The sequence below is a fragment of the Nyctereutes procyonoides genome, unplaced genomic scaffold (genome assembly GCF_905146905.1).
Source record: "Nyctereutes procyonoides isolate TBG_1078 unplaced genomic scaffold, NYPRO_anot_genome, whole genome shotgun sequence".
NCBI classification, from domain to species: Eukaryota; Metazoa; Chordata; class Mammalia; order Carnivora; family Canidae; genus Nyctereutes; species Nyctereutes procyonoides.
Genome location: NW_026575046.1, coordinates 16,246,519 through 16,265,330, shown reverse-complemented (window position 1 = coordinate 16,265,330; position 18,812 = coordinate 16,246,519). Strand labels below are relative to the sequence as shown.

The following is an 18,812-nucleotide window of genomic DNA, read 5'->3' as shown; positions in this document are numbered from 1 at the left end:
AACAGGCTATAGTTGAATAAAAACTAGCTTTAAACAGCAAGACTTGAGAACAGTAGGATAAGACTTATTAATATTCCAAGGTAAGCTGCATAGCTGAGAGAACTGAGTGGGTCAGATTCTGAATCCTAAAAGCAAGGCACTCAAAATCTATATCCTCTCTTTGCTCTTCTCACCTCTTTCCCAGTAGATCAGAAAATAAAACCTTTAATTTCTGCTAGAAAAAGTTAAGATGAAACTTCGTTTCAAGCCCAGTGAGGCTGGTTCAGTTAGACACCTGTTCTGCAGTTTGATGAGCTCCCCAAAGAGAGGGGCTGAGTGGTCAACATATACCCAAAGGGATGGGCTTGCAAGGACATACCTGATCAAGTCCAGGAAGGCGTCTGCAGCTGTCACTTGTACAATTTTGCCTTCTCTGTGCATGTTTTCTTTTGTGCCCTTCCCGGGATGGATGATGATGACAATGATTATGCCAATCACCACGGCAATGATGGTCGTAGTCATGTAATAGACTACCGCTCGCATTCCCATCTTCCCTGATGCCTTACTATCTAGGGCCGCCATCCCTGGTGAAGGCAAACAGAAGGAAATTTTCAGGAAGTCAGTTCAAGGAATTCTCCAGAGAAAGGTAAAGGGAAAGTAATTCCTTCTACACCCCCCTACCCTCATTCCACCCAGCAATGGGAATTTACACAAGTTACGAGAACTTGGCATCAGATTTCATCAGGGCATCATAAGAGGTGAAGGGAAAAAGCCAAAGAATGGCTAGTCAACAGCTGTGTGTCAGCAAACACCTGATCACTTGTTTCCTGCCTCGAGAGTTCACATGGCTCTCTAATGATTTGAAAGGGCAATCAAATTCTTACTGGTTGGGGAAGCTATGAGTGTAAATAGTGAGTGGTGTGTATGTATCTGTAGATGAAGAGATACTTAAGAAAAATTTCTGGCAAGGTAACCTGAGCATATCTCAAGTCACTGTGGTGATTCACATGGATTAACTGGCATTAAATTGTTAAAAGACCTATTATTTTATACGTGTGCTTGTGAGTCTTTTTTTTTTATGTTTGTAGGCAAAATTTAAGCCATTATTCGGATCATCTCACAACTTTATCTTCAATTTGCATTTAAGTTAGACATTGGTTATAAAGCCAAAGTTCTCAAATAGTTCCTCTGTGGTTTTGTTTCCTCTCAACTAAATTAAAAAAAAATTCTCTTTTTTGGTGGGATTCTTCTCATCTTCCCACCTTCTCCCCTGGGCATGGAGTACCTCATCTCATGTTAAACATCTTCGCCCCCTCGTTTTCAGGACATCTTCAAAGTCTACCTCAGGCGAGGTGTTATCCTAGGTAAAAAAGGAGGTGTGACTTTCAAGATTTCCCTTCCTGCTCTAGCAAATGGAACATATCTTAATGTCTCTTGGGATGGTAAAAAATTGGAAAAGGATACAAAACCTTTAAAAGATTAAATTATAATAATATGGGCTCTTCTGCTTCATTAGTTATTTCTTCACTTTTCTTCTTTCTCCTCCCTAATCTCATGAAAACACCAAAATCTGATTATAGTATAATCCAGTCATAACAAAGGGGACTATTTTCTTTATTTAGAATTGTGTTTTTACAAATGTATTAAAAGGTTATACTGTATTCCAGTGATCAATATCAGATTCTAATAGTGATTTAATCTTTAGGTAGTGACTACTCATAACCAACATATTTAGAATAAGGTATAGTATTGAAAAAAATAGTATCCATGATTGGGCTAGGTTTGCCCAAAAAATGTGATATAATGGTAATTCCCATAATTTCATTTGTATTTGAATCATATCATTCATAATTTTCATAATAAGCACTTACTTAGTACCTGCCATGTTCTTATTTTAACAACCCATAATGCAGATTAAAAAACACTTAAGTGATTGTCTCAGGTCTTAGTCAATACCAAGTAGAATGGAGTGGGAACCTGAACTTTGCTCTTATGCTACTAATTTTCCAATACTTTCTGCCCCTGAGGGGACCAAATGCAGTTCCCACAAGCAAGGAGGCCAATTTTGGCTTTCATGCATGAACTTAGCTTCTTTTACCCTTGAAACCCAGGGCTAAGTATCCATTTATTGGGATGGTGCCACTTCAACACTTGTCCAACCTTAAAAATGTGCTAATCTGTTTGCAGTCAAATGTCCCAACCCCCCATTTTCATCCTCAGGTCTGAATCACATCTCAAATATCTTGGCTTTCTGCACTTGCAATAATTTCTCTCAGAAGGGGCCCACTCTCTTTCCCATTATTGCCTGAGCTTGTCACCACTGAAGCCTGAAATTCTTCGGCGACGAGTGGTGTGGGCACAATAGGCGGATATCTCTGCTGGGGGGTACCAGGCAGCAGTATTTTCTTCCTCCGAGATGCTTTCTTTCCCTCTTGCCTTCTATTCTGTGGTTCTGTTCCGTTCTCACGCCAACTCTTCTCTGATGCTCCTGCCCACTACTCCCGACCTATAGCTATTCAGAGAGAGCGCTAAGTGGTCAAGGCAGAGCACTGGAAACCAATGTGGCAAACAAAGGAGGAGGCTTAAATCTCCCTCCCTCCCACCACAGGGGCAGGCAGGGATGAGGGGGGTTATCTCGGTCCACAGCTACAAGACTATCAACTGGAAGAAATGAAGAGTCTTACTTATAGGATTTCTTTTTTTTTTAATTTAAAAAATGAAAACCAAGGTGAAAGTATTTTCTCTATACTTTTAAATTCTGGAATAGCTGAAGACAACCACCAAGGCTTTTTTTTTTTTTTTTTAGCAGTGAGCCCAAGAAGAGACTTGATAGTCAAATGAGAGGCCTCACCAACCTCTACATATTGACCCTTTTTCTTTGGAAAAGAAGAAAGCAACAGCTGCTATTATTTCACCCAAGGAAGGAGGGGTGTGGGGATGTGGGTGGTGGGGGTGGAGTATCTTCGTGAGTCAATTCTCCACATAGGTCCTTTCCCAAGAAGGGGTCCTGGTGTCCCACATGAGCTGCCTGCCCACCTCCGCTCCTGGTCCTCCATCCCCTCCTCACCACCTGCCAACTCTGACAACTCCCCTTTTCTCTGAGACAGGCTAGTAAAACCAAAGGGACCCACCAGGAACAAGGTCATGGACTGTCACAGGGTAAGAGCAGGATGGCTGTGGATAATCTGCCAGACACAGGACCTGAAAGAGAATGGCCCTGATACTGGTAGAACCAGGAAAATGGAGGATCAGCTCAGAAGACACAATCTAATAATCCTGTCCCTTTCCCAAACTTAGTGACCATTTCTGTTCCCCAGACTCATAAAATCCAAGACAAAGCTCTACACCACAGAGTACACACAAATGTCGGAGTGTCCAGGGACAAGGGTAAAGTACTAAATCACTGTAGAAAAGGGAATTTTGTCAGGAGGTGCTCTAAATACAGGGAAGGGAAAATTTTAAGTGAGCCTTGTCACTTCAAAATACATGGAAGAAAAGGGCATCAGAGCAAGGGAGACATGAAGTTACTTGGGTATGTAGGTACTGATGGGAGGGTGTTACCACAACTACACGTTTGTCTAAACATAAATTTGAGAAACACATTCCAGAGCAAGCAGTAAAGATAATGATCTCGACTGGTCTCTTTCTCTTCATTTAATCTAGGTTTAGCTAAACCAGATCCATTCAAGACATCTTGACATCTTTATTATGAAAATAAGCTGCCATCAGAATTGAGACCCTCTTGAAACCCAAGAAATACTATATTGTACAATTGCTACAAGTACCACGACTGGTCTTCCAATCATAATGACAAGTTTGTTGTATTTATATGTTTTATATATTTTGAGTTAACTTTTGTGCTAGTTCACTAACTCACAAAATCCTACCCCCAATCAGGGACACATATTCATCTAATTTCATGACAACTGTAGGTTGTAGATGTCATTGATACCATTTTGAAGGTGAATAAACAGAAAGTCAGAGAAGTTAAGTAACTTGTCCAGTGTTGCACAGCTCATAACGGCAGTGGCAGATTTTGAACCCACACTCCAAAGGGATCATCCGTTTCCGTATACCTCTCTTTTAACGGACAAGCTAGGAGTCACCCACATTTCATTTCCTTGTTATTCATGCTAGCTTGCTCTAACTCTCCTCCATTTGGGTTTGATGTTGAGATAAGCCAACTGGCTGGAAGAAAATTCCATGGAGGTAGGTAACTGGAAAAACTCTAGCACTTTACTCAGCATTCTCTACCTTAAGAGGAAGTGCATTACACTGGTCAGCGGAAGGATTAGCTAGAGTATTAATCAATTAGTACAAATTTCTCATCATTTCTAGAAAAACAGCCGAGAGCATGTTCTAATGGAACATGGAGGATCATGGACACTTGCTGGCTGTATGTATATGAATCTTATTTTCCTTTCTAAAAACCAACCCATGAAGAACCAGTCAACAAGAAAGCAATCCACCCATCATTTCTGTAAACCTATTACATATTCACCAATGAGTTAAGCATGTAAAAGAGATTAAACAGACATTTTTAGAATGTAAAAGATGAAGACTTTGCTCAGGAAACCTGGTTATTTTAGGCAGCACTCACTCTGAAGAGAGAGGAAGGAAGAGAGTTTCTTAATGCAAATAGGTAAATATGCATTTACTTCTTTATTTATAAAAACAGTCTTTTGGTAATCAGTGTGGCATTAACAAATATGCACCACATCTGTGGTTTTTTTTTTTTTTTGTAGGGATGGAGTGGGGAGGGAGCGTTTCATAAATATGTATGCGGATCTCTATAAGTCTGTATTGTAAATTAGATTTCTTTTGGTACAATATTTGGTATGACTTCTTGGATAAATGAAATATGTATTCAGCCAAGTATAAAAGGAAACATAAATAAGATCAGGTTCTCAAGGCTCTATTATTTGCATGGACTTTATTCTCCTGTCTGCTAAAAATCTATGTCTTATTCATTCATGCGTCTGACTATACTCTCCCCCAATAATTCCTGTCTCTGGTTTTGAAAATTGAAATTTAAAGAAGAAGCCTTCTGTGATGAATTGTTTTTCTACTCATTCTCATGGTGTTTCATTGTTCTTCCAGGGCCACTGGACTAGGCCCAGAAAGAATAGAAAAGGGGAGATGGCAACTCTGACTCAAGAATACTGTCTGTTTCAGTTTTTGTTTTATTTTAGAGGCACTCCTTCTCCACAATGGCCTTCTCAAATACTCATGTAATGAAAGCCGCCTGTTCTCCATCCTCCTAGAATTTCAAGATGGGCAAACTTACAACAAGGAAATCAAGGATGGGTTCCAGCATGTACCATATTCATTTGACTATAAGTGCTGATTTTTTTTAAGGGAAGTTGAATTCTAAAAATACAATAATCTTCTTATTTACAGATTGAAAAATGATCTCTCGTATCCTAAAGCTACTGCCACTGCTGGAGCCAGGGCACCCTGAAATCCTCAGAAAGGGGAGAGCGAAAGAGGGTCAAAAAGCTCAGAGGAATGGGAGGGAGGTGGGGTGTGTGTGTGAGAGCATAAAATAAATCATTTTAAATCTATCTAAAACTATATTATGTTTTCCTTCACTAAAATGTTTTCTTCCAGCCCCTTTATAGACTAGATTGTAAAAAAAAAAAAAAAAGTACAGTTTTATAATTCTATGGGTTCTGGAACAGAAGAATCTTTAAAAGGTTAGATAGAAACGGTTGCTAATGATTGTGTCACAATTTTGAACCACAATTTTGAAGCAGGAGATAGCCTCAGAACTTAATCTAAATGACAACAGTTCAAACTATTTACGGTCTCAGCCATTTTTGGAAACATATTCCTTTTTTTTTTTTTTTAATTACAGCTCAGTGATTGAGAGTTTAGGCTCTGAGCTAAGACTACCTGGATTCCACTTCTCTGTAAGCCTGTTTCCTCATCTGTAGTATGGGAATACTGACAGCTCCCTCACCGGCTTTTCACTGGCATTAAAGGGACTTCCGTACAGCAAGCACTTAGCATAGTGCTTGGCACATGGTAAGGATTCCACAAATGTTAGCTGTCATTATTAATGAAGCAGAAGAGTAATAAGCTATTCACTAAGTACTATTTGCCTTCTGTAAGCCTCCATTTCATCCAGACAAGAAGCTAATAATATTTATACTGCTTAGGGAAAACTTAAAGAATCTAGACAAAGCAAATTCTTGATAAATGCTAGTTATGATCATTATATGTCTCCTCCTACTAGAATTTTAAAGCCAAAATTGCAGAACCATGTACTTTATTCACTGATGTAGCCTCAGTGGCTAGACTGGCACCTGTGCAGGAAGGGACCCCATAAATATATGCAGAATAGTCATTCTTATCACTGTTTTTGTTATGCTGGGGAGAGGCCACATTTTTTTTTTAACATTTAGATTAGGCTACTGCGAATTACAAGTAGTAAAGTTGCTTTTGCTTAAGATACTCTGAAATTCTAATTCACCAGTTTTAGTTGCTCTTCCCCCAATTAATCCAAAATTGTGAAGTTCATTCTCTTGAAGAATGAGATAGCTCTAGCGGGAAAGAGTGACTCAGCATCACTTTGAGCTTCATTTCCAGAACTGGTCCCGCCCTCCACCTCACCCATCACTCACAGCAGGGTGTCCCTGGTATGGTCCGGAAGACAGAAGGCTTGTACGCCTCTACTATTCACCACCAGGAGCACCTTCCCTCCTTCCCATTCTTCTCTCCCACTCCTGTATTATCTTCCCTCTTTTACTACCATGATGCACTCTTGTAGATGAGCCTATATAAGTAACTGCTAAAGTCTTATCTGTCCACCTGTTAACAGAACAATGACTGAATAAGTAGAAAGCTAACACGCAGAAGGGAATGGAAGAGAGGGATGGGGTCTAGCACGTGCTTATGATGCAGGTCATGAAATCACTTCAGTGGGTTATGACTGATATTTTTTCTATTAACGAAAGATAACAAAATAGAAAATATTAAAGGGTATCTATCACCTGTGGCAAGGCTTAAGTATTATTTCGTGAAACTTTTTTCAGCTGTGTGTATATATGTGTATGGGTCACAATGTAAAATACATTTGTATTTTTTCCCCTTTCTTTCTTTTTCCTTTTTTTGGAGGGGGTATCCAAATAGGAATACATTTGTATTTTATTTGTAGGTTCTAGCAAAAAAAAAAAAAAAAAAAGTCTGCAAACAGTGGTAGATAGCTGCATTCAGTTAATAGTAGGGGCTTTAAAAAGGAACCCTGAGCTATGGTCTCTCCTTTTCATCCTTGCTTCTTCCTAGGACCTTGAGCTGCTCACAGCACCCAAGAATTTATTTCATTTTGCTAGTGGAAACCAACGAAATAAGGGTGCTGATGTCTAATATCTGGTCAGTTGAGTTGAACAGAAATTCTGCAGACACTGTAACAAGGGAAAAAGTTTGAGAACAGATTCTCTTCATGCAATTTTGAGCAAAGAGGCATTTACTTTAATCAGTGATTCTTAGCGAAGAAGAGTTAAACAATTTCCATAAGCAGCTGAGAACAATTTTGTGGAATTCACAGTCAATTAAATCACAAGTATCTTCACAGGGGTTTTCACCTCGGTGAAAATTTCCTTCCCGTATAGCTATTTATGATGTCACAAAACTTGATATTTCATTCGCCTATAATACCATTTAGTTTTATGAGGTTATATTGCATGAGAATGACAAGGAAGCTTCTTTATGAATTTATTGCTTGTGATAGTGTATAATTTGTCAGGCAAATTGATTTTTTAATTTGACCTTAAAACTGTCAACAGAAGTCTTTCTTTGAGTTCTACTGTTCACTAGTAAAATGAAGTGTGGAAAGGCAAAAGGGAAACATTCTATTTTGAAAGACTGTTAAATAGAAACATCCCTGGGGAGCAGACAATATTATTAGTGGCAGAAAAAGTCACATCCAGTGGCCTCCTTGACCTTTGGGGTGGAGAATGTTTCCCTTGGGTTACCAGCTGGTGAGGTCCTCTGAGTGGTCAAGTTTGCTTTTCTCTACGCTGGTCTTAACTATCCAACAGACTCTCATTACAGCCCAGCACAGCCTTGCAACCGTTCCAGTGATGTGATCTGCCAGGGGACCCAGCATGGGGACTTCCTCTCTCTCAGCAAGGTCTCAAGAAGACCTCCAAGGAGCCAGCTCTGAGATTCACTTCTCACAGGCACACAGCTGCCGGCGCAAGACCCACTGAGAGGTGATTTAGATACCCATTTACCCTTCACATTAGCCCATCCTTTGCTCACGGTATTGGAATGTGCTGCACAATATGCTTTTCTGAAGAGGAACCAGGGAGTAATTCATCTTCTTTATGTGTGCTAAGCAGAGCAAGAGGGAGAGGCGAGCGGGACCCATGATGAGCTGGGGAGTAGTGATTAGTAACAGCTGACAGCCTCAGACCAAGACCCTTTCTTCGGTTACCTCATTGTAACAGCAGAGCACAAAGGAATGACTGTCCTCTCGCCAAGATTTAGAAACCCAGGACCATAGAAAACAGTGGCTAAAAGAAAAAGCGTGGGCTGGGCCATGGAGATGAGGGGCTGTTCAGAGCCACTCTTGTTATACCTGTGAGGCTTGGCTTTGAGAAGAGAGACCTTTGTCACGTGGAAAGATGTGCCAACATGCAGTTGGCCATCAGCCAGCACCCACCAGGACCACCCATGTGACTGGGGAAAGTAGGTGACATCACTCATGGCAGAAAGAGTGTGTGGGGAGCAGCAAAATGCTTCAGTTTAAGGTGAAGAAGTTCTTTGAGGACCAGAGCTCCAGCTGCCTCTGTCTTTTCCCCCAAAGAATTGTGATTTACAACCAACCACTGGATGAGTAGTTTGCAATTTCTCGAGCAGCCCTCTACTTTGGATTGAGTTACTTGCGGTGGGAAGCATCTCTACGTTCTGGGTCCCACGCGACTTTCTTAGGAAGATGATGGTCGAGACGGCACGTTTCCCAGCTGGCAGAAGGCTGAGCAGGACTGAATTCCACAACTGGGCCAGACTTGTCCAAAGTTAATGAAAAGGCATCTCAAGCTGACTACAGAACATGTCAGACTCAAGGGGTTCCCTTTCTTCCCAAGGAAGGCCTGTCCCTCACAGAAGAAAAGGAATTGAAAGCCTCATAGAAATTGAAAGCAACATATGGACATTAAAAACCAATTCAATCTGACCCCGATTCCCAGAAGAACAGCTGAGACAGGAGTCTGTCCTGAAATGAGGCTGAGAAGCAGCAGAGATTCCTACGTGACCAAAGGAACCATACCCGTGGTTGCGACCCAACACCCACCCCGACTGCTTGCCATTCAGAGATTCTGGATCCATAAGCCAATCTGAGAACTTGGAAATGGACTGAGGTTAAGTTTGTTGCTTGAAATTGAAATTAACATATTTTAAAAAGATCTGGGGCACCTGGGGTGGCTCAGTGGGTTAAGCGTCTGCTTTTGGCTCAGGCCATGATCCCAGGGTCCTGGGGTGGAGTCTCACGTCAGGGAGCCTGTTTCGCCTTCTCCTTTCCCCTCTTCATACTCTTTCCCCTCACTCTGCACTCTCTCTCAAATAAATAAACTCTTTCAAAAAAATGGAATTACTGAATATGTATCTTCTTCAAAGAAATAAAAAAGATATACTTCTTACATAAAAAAAGAAATAACTGAGAATAAACTGTGTTCACTTTGGCTATTCCTTAAATTAAATCCAGGATATAGGATCTTATATACAATATACAAGAACAAATTTTAAAAAATTTCAGTCCACGGTTCTAGCCAGTTAGGAGAGCATGCCAATGAAGTCTCTGGGGTCAGAGCTGGGGTTGAGAGAATGACAGGAGGAGAGGGAAGAGGGAAAGACAAGGAAGGGAGACCACCAAGCAGAGAAGCATGGAACAGAGAAAAGTTAAGTGGGTGCTTTTATCTCAGTCAGCATATTTCTTGGGCTGTGGCCAACACACCCCTTTTCAGTTCTGATTAATTTTCTCAGCATTTAAAACTTCATCAGTTGTTCTTATCTAATCTATAAAGGAATAGTCGCACCCAGGGAGTGGGAGATTATGCTCCCAGCTACCTGGCCCGAACAATAAAGCTGTATCACTTCACTGAGTGAAAGAGACTGTCGCAAACTCTAGACTTGGTTGGCTTCCTTTACCTCTGCCTGAAGGGTAGTAAGAGAACATTCTCTCCCTGAAACAGGAAAAGTTGCATTTTTGCCCTCTGGGGCCAAGGGTGACAATGGAACTGAGTTATGCCTGGTATATTCCACCAGTAGCGGTGCAAGACTTTTGCTGCTTTTCCCTTCTCCAGAAGGGAGCTGTTTCTGCCTATCCGACCTTAGTTTTGTAATACCTACGTACATAGGTTCTATGTGTTTCCCAGTTTCATATTTTGATGCTTTATTTCAAGGGGTATTTAGAAATTCCCATAAGTTCTCCAAAGAAAATTATGGGCAGTCCCTTCCATCTAATTCTACTTATCCTGAATAGACTTCAGGGATCCAGGAAAGTGGCAGAGACAGGAAGTGCAAATGGTGTTTGGTTGAATCGAGACTGATGTTGCATGGACTGGATTGCAAAAATTATTCTTTACCTTGGAAAATGGGGATACGGTGGATAACAATGTAGTCACCAGCGTTCAGAAAAAACACAACTACTGGATGGGTCTTGAGTAAATCTATTAACATCAGATGGCAAAAAAGAAAAGAAAAGAGAGAGAGAAGGAGAGAGAGAGAGAAGGGATGATCTAGGGACATTGTTGTCAAAAAGGGATATGAGATAAAAGATTTATAAATAGGGACACCTGGATGGCTCAGCAGTTGAGTGTCTGCCTTTGGCTCAGGGCGTGATCCCGGAGTCCCAGGATCGAGTCCCACATCGGGCTTCCTGCGTGGAGCCTGTTTCTCCTTCTATGTCTCTGCCTCCCTCTCTCTGTGTCTCTTGTGAATAAATAAATAAAATCTTAAAAAAAAGATTTATAAATAAAATAAATGAAAACAGAGTGTAAAACTGAATTCAAATGGATGATTTCAAGTGAATGATTCAAACGGCCACCACAGCCCCATCACAAATCATGGAAAGAGGCAGCAAGGTAGTGAAGTTGTATTACGGGTAACTTGCTTCTTTTAAAAGTGGCTATAGTCACGGCTTCCATAATTACAATTGTTTCACTTATTCACACATTCATTCAACTTCTTTGAAGGAATTTCTCAACGCTCTGGCCAAAGACATGATTGATAGGGCCCTCATGTATTCAGTAGAATATGTAAGATTTTAACGTATATTTTTGTGTAATACTACTGAACAAATAAAATGCCTAAGATAATCCAGCAGAGTGATTTGGAATGGAATTGGGAGGAAAACAAGGACATTTGGTGGTATGACGTATTGGAAAGAAATAGTTGTAATAAACTCTAGAGTTTGCTGAGTTTGAATCCTGGCTTCCTCACTTATTAGCTTGTCAAGCTAATTAGCTTGGTCAAGATATGTAACCTCTCAGTGTCTCAGGAAATGAGGGATAATAATAATAACCCTTCAAAGGGTCGTTCTGAGGATTAAATGAGTTTAACATGTGATGCCTGAGTATAATATCTGGCACTTGTAAGTTAGCCACGAGGATGACGGTGTTTTTTTTTTTTTTTATAAATATATTTTTAGCTCTGAAGGGGTCCTAGGAACACGACTGTAAAACATGAGGACTCAATCAGTAAAATCAGACTCCACCCACCTAGGCACCCTGCTGGGCACACTATCTCATTAAATCTTCCCAGATAACCTGCAAGGTTGGGTAACAATGTTCAACCTCCATTTACAGATTAGGAAACAGGTAGATTAAATCACTTGCTCAGGATCACACAGCTCATAAGTGGCATTGCTGGTATGTGAACTCAAGTCTTTCTGCCCCCAGAACTCCTGCTTAATCCCTACATTGACAGCACTGGAGATTCCCTGTAAAATAAAGTCTTTGCCTGGACTTATATCAATTGTTCACTTGCATTTGATTCACCTAATGGGGAATTCCGACCAAAATCTGTCAAATTCATTATTTGAAAGGATGCTATCCATCCCAGCCAAAGAGAATCATGCATGTGTTGAAAAGCAAAGCACTGATGATGAGTGGCTACTGTCAAAGCACTGAGCAGTCTGTGCTAGAATTAGTCTGACATCTTAATGACCTGGTGAGTTTTAACATGTGGGCTTTATTCAGAAGTTGATATACTATTGGATATCTTAAATCAAAGGAGAAAGAAAGAACACTCAGCCATGGATAGTTTCACATTGCAAAGGCCTTGGCTAATTCCCAGAACTCACATGTCTCTCGGTGAAGTTGCAAGCACTTCCTTGCCCCATGCCCATTCCCTTTAGAGTATCTGTTATCAAACTTTCTCTGAGCCCAAGATGGCACTCACTGCCTCCTCGGCCAGCTCGTCATTGTTGGGGTGCTTTGAATTTTAAAACATGGTGCTGGGCAGCCCTGGTGGCTTAGCCGTTTAGCGCCACCTTCAGCCCAGGGTGTGATCCTGGAGACCCAGGATGGAGTCCCACGTCAGGCTCTCTGCATGGAGCCTGCTTCTCCCCCCGCCTGTGTCTCTGCCTCCCCACCGCCCCCGTCTCTAATAATTAAATAATATCTTTAAAAAAATAAAATAAAATATGGTGCTCAGAAAGAAGCAAAATTTGGTTCCTTAAAACCCTCTTCTCCTGAGATAAAATTTTCCTTCTGGAAGAACACAAAGTGAGTCTGGTTCACGTTTACCAGAGACATTGGTCTTCTTTTCTCCAGACTAAAGACTCAACATTTCTTCGACTGATCCTCATGCATTGTTATTTCCAGATGTTGGCCAACCTGTAATCCCTCCCACTGCTTACCAGCCAGTACCCTCTTGTTTTGGTCCAAACCTTCTTTGTCCAGCTTTATTGCCTGCTAAGGCCTACTCCATTCTTCTAGGTGACTTGGTATACTCAGTATTCCCTAGCTGAGCGTTGAGTTTTCCTGTCTCTACATCCTTGTTTTTAAGGTTTCCTCTGCCCTCATTCTCATCTCCTGTGGAAATCTTACCCTTGGTCCAGCCCTTGCATTTCCATAGCCCTTTCTTTGTGCTTCTTGGCTTCATAGTCTGCTTTGTTTTATAGTCATGTACGTACCTGTCTGGCTCTCCGTCTACATGTTCAACCCCCTGAGGTGATAGACTGGCAATGTCTCTTCATATCTTTATTCCCCACATCAGTTAGCATGTTGTATGCCCCAAACAGGAGCCCAGGAAATGTGTCTTGGATTGGATTCAACACTCTCTTAGTAGCTATACTTAGCTTTGTCAAAGTCACTCCTGAATGTGCTTGGAATTAACAAACTACTCCCGATGCTGTGTGACCAGTGTGGAGTACAGTGAACTATTAATAATTATAACTGACTATATTCATCCTTTTTTTTTTTTTAGCCACCACATCCTTCTGTTGGTTCATATTAAGCTTTTAGTCACATGAACTTGTGCCAAGCTCAGTCTCTCCCCATCCTGTAATTGCGCAATTGCCTTTTGAGTCTAAAAGCAGAAATATACATTTATCCCCACTCATCTTCATTTTGTTGGTTTCCATCCAGCACTGCAGCCAATTGAAGTCATTTTGAATCATGATCTTAGGCATATGTGGTAGAAGCCATTCTTTTGGGGCTTATGTCATTTGAAAATCTGATGTAGGTGCCTTCTAGGTCTGTAAGTTTTTTGATAAAAATATGAACAGGACAAGGCTTTTAAAAAGCACAACAGTGTATGTCACTAGGTGCCTTAAACACTCTTTAGATGTAAATGTTCAGTCAGTTTCAAATTGACTTTGCTGTTTTATTAGGTCCTATTTTATTGTCAAAAGTATCACAGAAGACTCAAAACTTCTGAGAATAACCCAAACAAATAGTAACAGGAATTCCACAGCTAAATGTTATAACAGGAAGGGAGTATTTTCACAATATAAAGATTCCTTGTAGTACACAGAACAAACTGTTTTGTGGGACTACAGTAAGCAGCCCGACTTCATAACTTTTGGAAATAACTCTCTTCCTAAAAGAATCAGTGTTTATCAGTCCAGAAAGGTATACACTGATAAACATCTTTTTCTACTAAACGGGAAAGGAGTGTCATTTGAGTAAAGACATAAACGCATCAAGAATTAATACAAACGTAAGTTATTCATATGAGAAGGAAATAACATAATAAATATTTTAAGCTTCAGAGAATTTCATGGGAGAGTTCACTGGAAAAAATTATGGTTGCGCTCTACTGATCATTGAAAAGTTCCTTATTTCAGGATATGCCTTTAATTCACATCTTTGCTTTTACTACTTCCACGATAACACATCAGCTTGTGATTTTGCAGGTTATAGTCCTTCAGTTATAAATATACATGATGGCCCATATTGATTGCTATATGCCCAGTGGCTATCGCAGTAGGGACTCAATAGATACTTGTTGAATGATGACTGACATAGTCTGCAAATTCAGCAGGTGAGACTAAGCACGTGTAGTGAACCCGCAAATCAATGAGTTATTTATGTAACATCTACTACAACACAAACTCATCGCTGCAGGCAGTGCTGGGATGCAGACACGTGAAAAGTAGTTCCTAGTCCCAAGGAGCTCTCTTGTGGAGGAGACAAGTCATATTCTCAGCAAATAATCAAATGTTCAACCACACATGACATAAAAAGTTAAGTGCACAAGAATGGGAAAATTGTGGAAAATATTTAGTTCTTGTGGAGAGAAGACTTTACCCTAAGCAATAAAATTAAGGCAATAGGTGCACTTTAGCATTATAAGCCGATCCAGGGCAAACCTAGAGTCTGCGCTACTACATTAGGGGCTGCATGGCACTGCAGAGAGCTTTAGTGACAAACAGATCTGGATTTGAACACAGTGTCAGGTCCTTGCTAGCAAGGAAACCTTGAGGAAGTTCCTTGTCTATGAAATGGAGACAGTAAGAACGATTCTGTAGGAAGGGATACCAAGCATGTGTGTTCAATGCTTAACATGGCTTTTATACTCACTATAAACTGCCAGCCATTATTATGGCAGGTAAAATTAAAAAAGTCACTGACCAATCAAAGAATAAATAAATCTGCAATCCAGATGATCATTTTATCACTTCATGGTGAGAGTAAACATGATTTGAATGATGATGCCAATGATCTCATACATTTTCAGCTTTCAGATGTAAGCCACACATTATTTAGCTAATTATTGAGGAGTTACCATGTGCCAGGCTCCGTCCCAGGCTGAGTAAGCCATGTAGCAATGCCTGTAATTTGCACACATCTTAATATTATGGAAACTTGATTGTAGAGAACATAATCCCACAGGGAATCTGCAAACAACCTTGGAAACCAAGTGTATTATCAAAAGAGCCAAAATTAAATGTCTAAAACTGGGGCTAAGTCATGGCTTAAGGACCTCCAGGTTTGGAGAGTGAGGCCAAGAAACCAAGATTTGTACATGTGAGGTACAAAATGACACCACTGGTTAGTGGTGAGGCTAAAGCAGAATGAGAGCTTCACCAGGCCTTCTGCTAACGCAACACAGTCTAAAGCTTTGCTATAGCACACCAATGTGAAACTAAGTTTATAACAAGTCACGTTTTCCCAATCTTGGAAGGTCGGGAACTTCTCGACAAGCGGGCTTTTTATTCTAACATAGAAAATATAGTGACTTCAGTTGCTTACTCAGGCTCACTCACAAGCAGTTTTTCTTATTCAGAAACATGGATAAGCTGCAGTGGGCGGGATGTAGGAAGCAGCAAGTCAGTTGAAAGGAGGTGAGGTTACATGCCACGGGACTCTGAAACTGGCTATACCAGTGACAAAGGAGGGGCGCAGTTTGGGCCAACACTGAGGAAATGATCCTCTCTGGGCAGGCCCTACATGCACAAGCAAGGAAGGGCCTTGAACCTGGCACTCCCCAGCAAGGAAGCCAGAAAGGCTTCGAAGTTGATGGTCGTAGTATTGCAGCAGAATCGGTGTGGCCGCAGTCACTAACATTAGCCGAGGGTCTACAATTCCCATGAGGCATGCCCACAACCACCTCTCCACGACCTTTGGGGCCCCCCGTGTGACACAGGCAGCAAATACTTCTATTACAATCACTGCCACTGTTTCCACTCCATGAATAAGCAGTTAAGGCCAAAGCAGCTCCCCATCCCCCCCCACTGCTGTCAGTACCACCACCGGTACAGAAACGAGTCGGGTAGCTCCAGAGTGTGTGTTCGAACCAAACAGCAATCAGCGCTAGAATCGAGAGCCAGAGGGGGCCCCCTCTTCTTGGATCAGAGGCCCTGCGCTACTCAGGTGGCTCCTCTTCAAGTCTTGAGTGTAAACACTGCGTCTTTGCAGAGGAGGAGAGCCAGGGTCTGGAATCTGGGCACGACTGGCCCGGGACTAGGGGACACGGGGCAGTGCGCGCCCCCCGGGGGAGCATCCCGATGGCCCCACCGAGCCCGCAGCAGGTGTGGATGCCTCCAGAACACCTGAGGAGTGACTCTCCAATGAGTAGAAATGTAACACAGCTCAAGTAGGGAGATACCCTATGCAAAGATGCAGGGCACGTGGCACAAACCGTCCCCCGGGAATCCGTGCCCAGGAGACACACACGCCCCTTCCTCCACCCCCCGGTGTTCAGAAGCCCGAGACCGTCTCCACCGGCCTGCCCCACTCACTGTGGACTTTCCCTATGCACGATTTTCCGTGTGCCCCTAGTGGCCCCTGCAGGCGCACACGAGCCCCCCACCCGCACCTCCCTGCAGGGGCAGAGGCTACCCTGAACGCAGATTGATAAGAAAACCGCAACATTTTCCCTTGTCTGAGCTGACCATCCTTGACTCTCCTGAGGTAAAGTCACTGAACACTGGGACGCCTGGGTGGCTCGGTGCTTGAACGTCTGCCTGCGGCTCAGGTCACGATCCTGGGGCGCCAGGATCGAGTCCCGCATGGGGCCTGCTTCTCCCTCTGTCTGTGTCTCTGCCTCTGTCTGTATGTCTCTCGTGAATAAATAAAATCTTTAAAAAAATTGATTGAACACTTACTGTATGCCAGGCCCAGGACGACAGATGGGAATACAACCTCGTGCTTGCGCTCCGTGCTCCCAGGGCAGGCAGGGCAGTGCTGGGGGGGCCTCAGACAGGGGCTGAAAGAAGGGATGGGTGGGCGGCAGAAGAAGAGAGGAGCCCCGGGGAAGGGGACTCGGGGAGTCCTGGCAACACTTAACTTTGCTGTCAGGGACAACCTGAAAAGCACATTTTGAGAAAAGGAGCAATTTCAGCGCCCGATCGGAGCTGCCTGTACACGCTGAGCAGATGGGCCTTCGGGAGCCAAGGCTTTAGCGGTTACATTGTCAGAACCAATAAACGGGTTAGGAGAACTCGTGAGGGGTAAACGTGGAGTCAGGGGTTAGTTTATGTGAACGCTGGAACACATCGAAGGCATACGGGCTGTTGAAATTCTAATTATGAGACATGAAATAACCCGAATTTTGAAAACCAGTACCCCTCACCACGCTGCCAAACACCTAGCATCTGTTCAAATCTATTATGAACCATTCGCTCAGGGAGAGAGACCGTGAAAGAACTGCAAGCAGCTGCCAAGAAGTGGGCTTGCGGGGGATGCCACGCTCAGGCCGTGAGTCTGGGTGTGACCTATTCACTGGGCAACACGGTTCCCGACCACGGACTCGCCGCGACCCCCAGCACGCAGCCAGTCGACAGCGCCCCTGAGGTCAGCGCTTCCGAGGCCTCATAAAACAGTTTAGGCAGTCCATCTCAGAAAGGGCCCGAAACCTAAGCTCGCACACCAGTCTGGCTTGTCACATTCGGTTTATGAGGCTGAGCCTCGTGGAAGCACCGCAATTTTCGGGACCCTATCCATTTCCAAGGCCGCAACTCGCAGTAGCGGTGTCAGTTTCTCTGGTTCAGCTTGCAGAGGTTTTTTGACTTTGTTTCGTTTGCCAGGTCCTGAGAATAGTTTTTGGTGACAGTTTTTCCCACTGTGCGTTTACTCACAGAGTCACTCTGGGAGGAGAATAATGAAGCCATGTGACCCAGCAGTGTTGGTAACACGTAGCTATATTGAGTTACTTTCTTTTCAGTGAGTATTTCAGGCCCCGTTTTGCACCCTGGGTAACTCTGGGAACACTCCAGAGGCGTGCAGAAGACGTGAATCTAGCTCTTTGTGTCTGCAACTGGACACCTGTTATTGATGCAGAGGATGAAAAGAAAACACCAAACACACATTGTTCTATTTTTAAGCCGTTGTACTCAGTTCCAGGGGAGGGAAAGATGCCCTTTCTCCCCTTGGAAGTTGCCAGAGCCAGCTATTCTGCTGTAGCGTAAACTTAATTTCCCAGCTTTCAAAATAGATGATCTTAAGTACTGAGGGAGAGAATATGCAGTGTGTGTGTGTGCGCGTGTGTGTGCATGCCAGTTGGAGCTGGGGGTGCCAAAATAAATCTTTTCCTCACAGCCGGAAATGCCTATCAGGGAAGCAAACTAGCTGGCAACCAGAAAACTCTCACGTAATGCTCACTGTTTTAACGACACACACTCTCATGTCCTAGGGCAGAATGTGGCATGTCATGACTTTAGCAGGCACTCCACTAAACGTTCACTGAAAGATTGAATCAGTGAATCTTTCCAGGAATGGCATGGCAAAACACTCTGCCTGTTTAAAAGGAAAGAAAGAACGAAAAAAAGCCAACTGGAAAAGTTGGCAGTAGGGTACAATATTTCTCTGTCCAGAGTCCAAATGTTGGCGTTTCTGTTCTGACACTGCTTCCTTGAGTGTCTATAAGTTTCAGGAACAGCT

At 42.6% G+C, this 18,812-nt stretch overlaps 1 protein-coding gene across 3 annotated transcripts in view; it reads right to left on the bottom strand.

Annotated features, from left to right (window-relative positions):
- Window positions 1-18,812, bottom strand: part of SLC1A3 (solute carrier family 1 member 3) — a 77,977-nt gene that overhangs the window by 17,069 nt on the left and 42,096 nt on the right. For 2 of the 3 annotated variants that reach the window (XM_055325119.1, XM_055325120.1), the window contains one exon: window positions 359-563. In XM_055325119.1, the coding sequence (XP_055181094.1) occupies window positions 359-563 (205 nt within the window). Of the gene's footprint in view, window positions 1-358; window positions 564-1,264; window positions 2,634-18,812 lie in introns of those variants that run through there. The other variant, XM_055325121.1, reaches the window with a different exon arrangement.